Below are 10,549 nucleotides of genomic sequence, written 5' to 3'. Positions count from 1 at the left end.
CTGCTGCTGCTGCTGCTGCTGCTGCCCGCACTGCCGTCGGGGGTCCGGGCGCAGGCGGCCGGGCAGGGGCAGGGGCAGGGGCCGGGCCCCGTCGGGCAGCCACCGCAGCCCCCGCCACCGCAGCAGCCTCAGGCGGGAGGGCAGCAGCCGCAGCCCCAACCCCAGCAGCAGTACCACGGCGAGCGCGGCATCTCCATCCCGGACCACGGCTACTGCCAGCCCATCTCCATCCCGCTGTGCACCGACATCGCCTACAATCAGACCATCATGCCCAACCTGCTGGGCCACACGAACCAGGAGGACGCCGGGCTCGAGGTGCACCAATTTTACCCGCTAGTGAAGGTGCAGTGCTCGGCCGAGCTCAAGTTCTTCCTTTGCTCCATGTACGCGCCTGTGTGCACTGTCCTGGAGCAGGCGCTGCCGCCCTGTCGCTCGCTATGTGAGCGGGCCCGCCAGGGCTGCGAGGCACTCATGAACAAGTTCGGCTTCCAGTGGCCGGACACCCTCCGCTGCGAGAAGTTCCCAGTGCACGGAGCCGGTGAACTCTGCGTGGGCCAGAACACCTCTGACAAGGGCACCCCGACCCCCTCGTTGCTCCCAGAGTTCTGGACCAGCAACCCCCAGCACGGGAGCGGAGCTGGAGTCGGGGGTGGCCGCGGAGGAGGCGGTGGTGGATCCGGGGGCGCCACCTCCCCGGAGCGGGGCAAGTTCTCCTGCCCGCGGGCGCTGAAAGTGCCGTCCTACCTCAACTACCACTTCTTGGGGGAGAAGGACTGCGGCGCCCCATGCGAGCCCACCAAGGTGTACGGCCTCATGTACTTCGGCCCGGAGGAGCTGCGCTTCTCGCGCACCTGGATCGGCATCTGGTCCGTGCTCTGCTGCGCCTCCACGCTCTTCACGGTGCTCACGTACCTGGTGGACATGCGGAGATTCAGCTACCCAGAGAGGCCCATCATCTTCCTCTCAGGCTGCTACACTGCAGTAGCCGTGGCCTACATCGCGGGCTTCTTGCTGGAGGATCGGGTGGTATGCAATGAAAAGTTTGCCGAAGATGGGGCCCGAACGGTGGCCCAGGGCACCAAAAAGGAGGGCTGCACTATCCTTTTCATGATGCTGTATTTTTTCAGCATGGCCAGCTCCATATGGTGGGTGATCCTCTCTCTCACCTGGTTCCTGGCAGCAGGGATGAAGTGGGGCCACGAGGCCATTGAGGCCAATTCACAGTACTTCCACCTGGCAGCCTGGGCGGTGCCAGCCATCAAGACTATCACCATCCTGGCACTGGGTCAGGTGGATGGAGATATACTCAGTGGGGTGTGCTTTGTCGGGCTGAACAACGTGGATGCTCTGAGGGGCTTCGTGCTGGCACCCCTCTTTGTTTATCTCTTCATTGGCACCTCCTTTCTTCTGGCTGGCTTCGTGTCCCTCTTCCGAATCCGAACCATCATGAAGCACGATGGTACCAAGACGGAAAAGCTGGAGAAGCTCATGGTCCGTATAGGAGTCTTCAGCGTCCTCTACACGGTACCTGCCACCATTGTCATTGCCTGCTACTTTTATGAGCAAGCCTTCAGAGAACAGTGGGAACGAAGCTGGGTGGCCCAGAGCTGCAAGAGCTATGCCATCCCTTGCCCTCACCACCAGGGTGGTGGTGGTGGCCCTCCCCACCCACCCATGAGCCCCGACTTCACAGTCTTCATGATCAAGTACCTCATGACATTGATTGTGGGTATCACCTCTGGGTTCTGGATCTGGTCGGGGAAGACCCTCAACTCCTGGAGAAAGTTCTATACCAGACTTACCAACAGCAAACAAGGGGAAACCACCGTTTGAGAGGGAAACGTCCATCCCACAGGCACACAGCCCCAACAAAAAGCCATTTCCAGTTCCCTCTGCTTTCCGGTCCCTGAAAAGGTAGCTCCATCGGATTCATTCCACTTGTTTGACTCTGGGCTGTACTTGGACTCATTCCAGATGTGCTTCCTCTCACACGCTTAAAAAACAAACAAAAAATAACCTTCAAATCTCTAGAACCCTCCCTAGAAGCAAGCAAACAAGGGGACTTAACTGCTAGGAGAGATTTGGGACATACTGAATATTGGCACCTCACTCTCTGGTACCAAGACTTTATGGTTTTATGATTGTAAATAGCCTGTGTAAGATTTTTGTAAGTATATTTGTATTTAAATGATGGAAAATCACGTTTTTAATTATTTAGGGATTTTTAACCATCCCCAGAGTTTCTTCCTTGGGTGTTTTCCTCCCCAAATATTCCAAAAAGAAAAGGGGAGGGGGGCTTCCATTCCCTCCTTCACACAGGTTTTTCAGAACCATCTGCTCGGGTTGAGCAGAGAAGTCTTGATTTTGTTGCCATGTCTGACAATTATCCCCTCCTTTCCCTCTGACCCCACCCCCCTTTCTGAAGTGGGGTGGGGGAATTCAGATCTCTTCCAGCCTTCCAAACCCTAAACTGGGAGCCCTGCCAGTCCCAATTCCACCCTCCCCTGGGGGCAGATTCTGAAGCCTTGTCTTTTTACTTTATAAAACTGAATTTTCTATGTGAACTGTGCTCAGAGCTCACCAGGGACCTGACAGATTGTGGGTGCTGACAGTCCTCAGCCTTCTACCACAACCCACCTCTCATTCCCAGGCACTCTTAATACTGACATTTAACCTGGTTTGAGGGTGAATAGGATGTAAATTCCAAGCTTGTTTTCCAGTCTACTTTTTCATGGATGAACTCATTTTTTTTCCCTGAGTGTGTAAAATCTGAAATAGATTTGGCCAACCTCATGGAAAAAAATGTGGTGACTGAGCTTTCAGAAGAGGCATCACACTTTGTGTGGGTTGGAAGAGACTGAAAATGGTGGTTTGAAAATGTTAATTTCAATTGTAGACTCATTCTTGGCTGTCTGCCTCCCAGATTGAGACAGCTCAAATGTTTATATTCTACTCTTCTGTAAACAAAACAGTTGAGATCACCTGGAAATCTTTATTGGAAAATTGATATTTATTGTCATTAACAGGACAACCAAATATAAACAGGATCAGAAAACGTAAGGAGTTCAGGAATATGGGCTTTCTCATAGGGTATTGCTCTAGTCACTTTTTGAAATCAACTTACAAAGCAGTTACTAATTAGTCTTATAATGCAAAACTCTGTAAGCAAACAAACAAAATGTACACTGTTAACCCATTCTCCTTATTAAGAAACTGAGACTGGGGAATGGGGTGGGGGAGGGGGTAAGCAGACCATATGCCATAATGAGGAACCTGAGAAGATCCGGGAGGCAAAAGAGTATCAGTGATTGATGGGTTTACTCCCTCATTAAAATGATATTGCATAGGACAGGGAGAAAAGGAGATCAAGTTCTGCTCCCAAAAAATCGTGGGTGATTCTCCTTCCCTCACAGATTTGTACATGTAAAAAAAAAAAAATGAACAAGTCATGTTTTTATTTTGTGAATTTGTGTGGAAGGAAAGGAGGAGAAATGCAGTTGTCCTGATAGCATTGTTTTAAACTTTCAGAATATATCATAAAGGCTGTACTTAAGATCCTAAATTAATCTGTGACTGTCATAACCCTAAAATGCAAAGGTTTCTTTTTTAAAAAAATTTGGTATGCATTTATTCTGTTCACTATCACAAGATCATCTATATTTATAGAGGAATAGAAGTTTATATATATCAAATATCATATTTTTAATTTCGCAAATAAAAATTGAGGTTTTGTATAAAATGCTATGGTCTTTGTGCCTCACAGGAATAGAGCTTGTACTGTCTGTGCTATCTTTACATTTTATAAGAGTCTCAGAAGCTTGTCCCCCTGTATGAGGAATTCAGCACAGGAATCCATGAAACAGGTTTGCTCCATCAGCATTTAGGGTGGGTTTGATAAATCTGTCTGTCCAAAGAACTATGGAAATCATAATCAGGATCTCTGTTTTGGTTGATATCATTCAACCCAAGAAAAGGCTGCTTTTATAAAAGAGGAAAATAGAAATCTGTAAGAATGTTGTTCAGGAAGCTTATGATTTTGTTGCCAAAAACCCCAAAACAAAAAAACCAAAAAAATTTACATATTTACTATTTTTTTAGTATTTTTTTGATACCTTTGTAAAAATATTTATGAGATTACCTTCTCTCTCCAGTTCTGAATATTCAGAAACAAGCAATAAAATGTAGTTTTAATCATTTTATGCTATAATTAGATTTATAACTTTTAGGTTTAAAAAAAAATTAGATGGAAGGCTTTTGAAGCTCCCAAATTTATCCCTTCCAAAAAACCTTTTATCACAATTTCCCATGGAATTAATTTATAAAGAGTTTTGATTGTTTTTTATTAAAGATATTTTTCTAGTCTCTTTTTAGTTTAATGTATACATACAGGTTATTGAACATTTTATAACCTGGAAATAAGGACAGATTTATCATCTAAATTATTTTTTTAATGTAAGCTTTAAAACAGAATAGCTTCATTTGAAAGAAGAAAGAAAAAAAAAAACCTGTTACTCTATAGATTCAAAACTTTTTTGGGACATATTACATTGTAGTGTTTTTGATGGATCACAATGGGCTAAAATGAATATCTATATATTACAATTATGTTTTGATTACAAAGGGATTGAAACAACTGTTTTTATTATTCAACTTTTAGGGAAACTGAAAATATTTTCCCCATTGGGAAAAGTAAATGTTTATAGCCTAAAATTTTAGGTAGCATTTGTACTGTAATTCACATATACTTCTCCCCTACCCTTGTCAGATTGTTCTAAACAAATAAAGTAACTTTTTGAAAAGTCCTTCTGTAAAGACATGGAAAAAGTCAACAGCTCTAAGCATAACTATATATATATATATATATATATATATATATCCTAGGTCACTAGGCAATTCAAAGAGGCAATTTCCCACTTTGAATCCCCAACTTACTTATTTCTGTAAAGTTGCACCATATTTCACACAGGGAATACATGTTAGAATGCTACTTAGCCTGAATAGTAAGGATGTTTTGACAGAGAGTTTGATACAGAAGTGTTTTGTAAGCTAGATTTAAATATTTGTAGAAGGGCTTTTAAAATCGCCATCAGGCTCTGTTATTGGAGTTCAAATGATTTAATACTGAAAGTAAAAAAAAAAAAGAGGTGCTTTTATATTGATTAAGAAACTATGGTGCCTCAAAGACCATAGAGCTATTGGCAATAGTGCCCCAGTGGCTTTAGGGCCATATTGGTGTCTTTCTGACAATCCTTATTTTTTTTTTACATTATTTAACTTGTCATCTTGTTATTTTTACTGTTAATAACAACTGTCAATTGAAGTCATTTCTCCCTCTGCCCCCAGCTTCCTTGATTTAGCTATTGTGATGAATGTATGCATGTGTATTAAAGAGAACCTATTGGTGCTTTAAAAAAGAAAAACAAATATTTAATTTAATAACATTTTGTGGCCCCCTAGGGTCATATTCTTAATTTCAGAAGTGCTTCCCTAAATCAGCCCCTGTAAGATGGATAGACAGGGGTTGAAACAGATCTTTCAGTTAGTTCTGTGGCAATCACTCGTCAAACAGACCATGCCACTGTTCCTTTTGTCTCCAGTGAGCAATCATAAACCCCTTACACACTTTTGTACTCTCCTGAAAGGTTTTAGCATTTAGATATAGAGGAGTGAATGATGAGCAGCTACATAAAGCAAGTCCTAAACACAAGCCATTTTAGTATTTAAATATGATTTCAGATCAGCTTCACTGAAGACATGTACCTCAGGCTGAATATATTTGGCCAAAAAAAAAAAAAAAAGAAGAAAAGAAAAGAAAGGTTTTCTTTTAACCATGACTGCTCTGCTTTTTTTAGTTGTATAGCCAGTGATATTGGCTATAGGCCATTTTTTTGTGCCACGAATGTGCAATCAATTAAAATCAGTGGCATATTATTCATAGATACACTGCAGAATTTCAAATTATAGTCCATTTGGGGGTTATTATAGCCTTGGCCTTCAAAGCTACAAGCTATGTAGCTGTATCCCATACGCCAATTAAGTTAAGCTCCTAATTTTGGTCCATTGTGATTTAGAATTCCTGCTAATTTTGAGAGTAAGTATTTTCTTGTAGTTTTTATTATGTTCTTTGACACATACCTATGTCAAGAAGGAACTGCTTCCAGATGGATAAAGACATTACTTTGTCAATTAAGCTGCAGATGACCTGTGGACATTTTTTTGTTTGTTTAAATCCTGTTCTTCTGTCTTAGAATTATTGCTAAGTGTTGGTTCTGCAGCAGAAGATCTGGTAAAGGCTAGGCAACTGAGGTCAAGTGACTTGCCCAGGGTCACACAGCTAGGGAATATCTAAGGCCAAGTTTGAACCCAGGACTTTCCATCTCCAGACCTGACTCTCTCATTGAGCCATCTAGCTGCCTCTGTACTGATTTTTATAAGACACACTACAAGAAATGCTGACCAATTTCTACTTAAAAATGGAACATCATGATCTTTTAATATATGAACACTTCCTTATATGTCATAAATAGGGACATAGTTCTTTTATTAGGGTTTTAACATGGCTGAGTAACAAAATTTAATGTCTTCAATATGATTCTGATTAGACTGATTGTACATTTTAAAAAAAGTAAATACTATGAAAGTCATAATCAGCTTTACAAGCCAAGAAAATTTTTAACGTCGATTATTTAGAAAAGCAAACAACCTCGTTTTGTTTCTGATTTCCCAATAGAGAATAGCCATGAATTATTGTTTTTATTTTAAGATGGTTCTGTTCTAAGATAGCATACTTGTAAGTAGGTCTCTTTAAATGGTTTTTGAAAGGCCACTTTAATTCATTGCCTGGATGTCTCATAGCAGCCATCAGATAATGCTAGAAATAAAATGTCTCTTAAAAACATACATATACACCTTTTCCCACATTTAGCATCCTTGTAAAACTATTTGAGATTGCATTTCTCCAAGATTTATATGTTCTTAACAACCATTTTAATTAAAATGTAAGTTTTTAAAAAATGTAAACATAATACGCAAATGTTCCGTATATTTCAAATGATAAAGATCTCAGGAATATTTCTCTATAGTACAGGTCTTAAAACGTATATTCATAGCAATGCGGTGATTAGCACATTAAAAAAGAACCAGCAGCAATGCTTTGAAATAGTTCAGTGTGACCTGTCTTTTCCTTCCTTTCCTTTCCTTTTTAAAAATCAAGTATCATCCTCTAATCTGTGGCTATCTCCATGTTTCAGATCTCCACACCTGTTTGAATTAAATTTGCAGGGGAATAACTTCAAATTCTCCCCATAGACAAAATGTAGCCTCTGTTTCCTTTCAAATCAGCAGTGTGCCCTTGCTTAAATGATGTGCAGGGATACAAAGTGTTCTCTTGCCCTTGGAGTAGATTCTTCCTCACAATCCCAGCATCCAAGTGCCTGGAAGTCAAATAGACCTGAAGGCTTAGTTGGAAGTTGCAAAATGTCAAGGACTGTTGTCATGTTAAAGTGATATGGTTTTTCCTCTCTGCTAGGAATTGGGATTTTGCAGGGTGGGTGGAGGAGAGCGGATGTGTGGGGTCTCTTTAATTTCTATCCCAGAAGAAGCAAGCAGGGAAGTAGTTTAGCACAATACATCCAATTATCTAAGATAATTGAGGGCAGTGATTGCACAGACAATGGAAAGCAAATGTTCGAACCCTTCATTTTCACATCCTAAGAGAACCTCATTATGACAGCTTGCCAGGACATGGATTCAGATATCCACAGGTCAAATCGCAGGGCCTGAGCAGGGATGCCTATAAGGTGAGTTAGTCCAGAATTACAAAAGGGTGCCACAGTTGGGCTAATTCCTTTCCTTGAACTGGGCAGAAGAAGCAGGAGTTGCTCATTTGAATTTTTCCTCTACCTCCCTTTTGATAGATATGTCCATGTCAGTAAGATGGCCAAAAAGCAGGTATCCTGAGAAAGTTAGAGCAATGAGTAACAAACTTTTTAAACAGTTACTAAGTAGGTTGTACTTTGTAATAGAGATATAACAATAACTAATATTTATGTAATGTTTTAAGATTTGCTATATGTTTTACATCTTATCCTCACAGCCATCCTGGGAGTTCTGTGCTATTATTTTACAGATAAGGAAACTGAGGCAGGCAAGCTAATTGACTTGCTCAGAGCCACACAGCTACTAAGTGGCTTAGGCCAGCTTTGAATCCAGATCTTCCTGATTCTAGGTAGTATTCTATCCATTGAGCTGCCCTCAAAGAAAGGCGAATCCAGTTCCTACCCTCAAAGGGCTCACAATGACTACCATGTACAAAGAAACTAATTACAGGATAAAATGGAGATAGTCTCAGAAGGAAGATACCAGTATTGGGAGGGGAGAAGGAAAGGAGAAAGAAAGGGGAGAAAGACTGATAATAATCAACAACTAGGGTAACCAGGATTATATATATATATATATATAAAGTTAGCCAGACTTTAATTGTGCTAGAAGAAATCATTCTTTCTAAGGTCTATGAGGAGGCAGATGGTTTAATTTCTCAAAATGTTTAGTGTCATATCCTGGAACCTCCCTATAATAATGCTTTCTGTAGAACCAGGTTTGACTAAGGGTTGTCCATTGAAAGAATTTAGCTACCATTGGACCAAAAGAACCGATTTTAAAACAGGGTCAGTACAGGGCACAGAGTTAGGAGCTTTATAATATCAAGAGGATTAAATTTCAAGGTCAGGACTTCAAGGACACTATAATTGAGAGACAATAAGATTAGTAAAGGGCTCATTCAGATACCCATAATGGGGAGGAGAAATCCTCTCAAAGACCATGGAAGGCTCGAGAGTAAGTTAGGCTATGTGTTTCCAGTCTTCATAGAAAGGTAAGACTAGTTGGCCAAGCTTTTCAGTGCCAAGTTTCATAAGGAATGGAGGACACGGGAGTCATATGAATCTTGAAGACTTGTTAAGATAAACTACATTGGGGATTTCTGCCATTCTACTATCGGTGCATTGTTTGTTTGTTCTATTTTGTTTTGATTTTTTGGCATGTAGAAGTGGGCCATGTATTCTTATCACAATCTTGTCTGCCATGAGGCTTTATTCTTGCTATTTCTTTGGTCACTTTGGTCAATCCAGCAAGCATTTATTTAACACTATTCAGAGCAAGACATTGTACTAGGATGGGGATGCCAAAATTAAATGCAATAGTCCCTGTCCTTGAGAAGCTTCAGAAATGAAAAGGAAACATGAATTTATTAAGCACTGCTATATGCCACGCATCGTGCTGAGCATTTCATAAATATTATCTCATTTGACCCTCTTAACAACCCCAGGAGCTGTTTTTATCCCCATTTTCCAGTGGACAGAACTGAGGCAAATTGAGATTAAATGACTTGTCCAGAATCACACACCTAGTAAATTCTGAAGCCACATTTGAATTTTAGGGCTTCCTGGCTCTAGGACCATTGCTCCATCCACTGTGCCAACTAGCTGCCTGTTTAGGATTCAACAGAAAGGATATGATCTATACATACATAAAATATGTACCTGTGTGTTAAGTATTTGGGCAAATTGGTAGAGTAACATAGGAGCCAATGAGAGAGGCAGAACTGATGGAATCACACAGCTAGTCACTGTCTGAGGCCAGATTTGAACTTGGGAAAATAAGTCTTTATGACTACAGACCTAGCAGTCTATCTCCTGATATACCTATCTGCTGGATATATATATGTATATTCATGTATATTAATATATGCCCTACATATATTTATATATTTATATTGTCTCCTTCAATTGTGAATGTCCTTGAAGTGAAGGCAGAGCCATTCATTTCTTAGCATCTCCAGTGCTTAACATACTACTTGACACACAGTAGGTGTTTAATAAATACTCATGGATGGATTGATTGATGGCTCACAGAAATGCGGATTAAGGACAGAAATTGTCTACGCTAGTGTTCTCATTTTATAGCTAAAGAGAATGAATAAAACAACCATGAAGAAAGAAAAGATTTTGATATGGTACCATTAGAGTAAAGAAAGATAAATGACTCAAAGACAATACCTCATGTAGTAGCAAGATGGAATAAAAGAGACTAGGAATCGTCATCCCTTTGTTTAGGCTTAATTAATTTTGGTGTAACATAATATGTCAAGAGGCTCAGGTGAAACTACGAGCTTAGGGATGGGCAGAAATGAACCTCTATTTTAGTACCTGATAAAATGTGGGCATCTCTCAGAAATCTGAAGGTTGAATTTCTCTACTTTTACAAAAGATAAATGTTATTAAGGAAAAGGAAAAGGAAGTCGATAACATGAATTATTAACTCTTAGACACTTGGAATTTTTATGCTAGAAGGGACTATCAGAGGCCAGAACTTCTTAATATTTATTTGTTTCATGGACTTCTTTGGCAGGCTGCTGAAGCCTGTGAATCTCTTCTCATGATAATGATTTTAAATGCATAAAAGAAAATATAGAGGATTAGAAAGGAAATCAATTATATTTAAATACACTTATTAAAATGTTTTTAACAGCAAGGTCACTAACCTCAAGTCA

The 10,549-nt window shown here is 40.5% G+C and overlaps 1 protein-coding gene across 1 annotated transcript; it reads left to right on the top strand.

Annotated features, from left to right (window-relative positions):
• Positions 1-3,739, top strand: FZD1 (frizzled class receptor 1; the record flags this gene model as incomplete). Its single annotated transcript, XM_044678912.1, has 1 exon — positions 1-3,739. A coding segment is annotated over one exon (1,833 nt), but the record flags the coding sequence as incomplete, so codon positions are not given.
• Positions 3,740-10,549: the final 6,810 nt, after the last annotated feature.

Source organism: Gracilinanus agilis, chromosome 5 (genome assembly GCF_016433145.1).
Source record: "Gracilinanus agilis isolate LMUSP501 chromosome 5, AgileGrace, whole genome shotgun sequence".
Taxonomy (NCBI): domain Eukaryota; kingdom Metazoa; phylum Chordata; class Mammalia; order Didelphimorphia; family Didelphidae; genus Gracilinanus; species Gracilinanus agilis.
The sequence above is the reverse complement of the archived record's forward strand: the minus strand, read 5'-3'. Positions and strand labels throughout refer to the sequence as shown.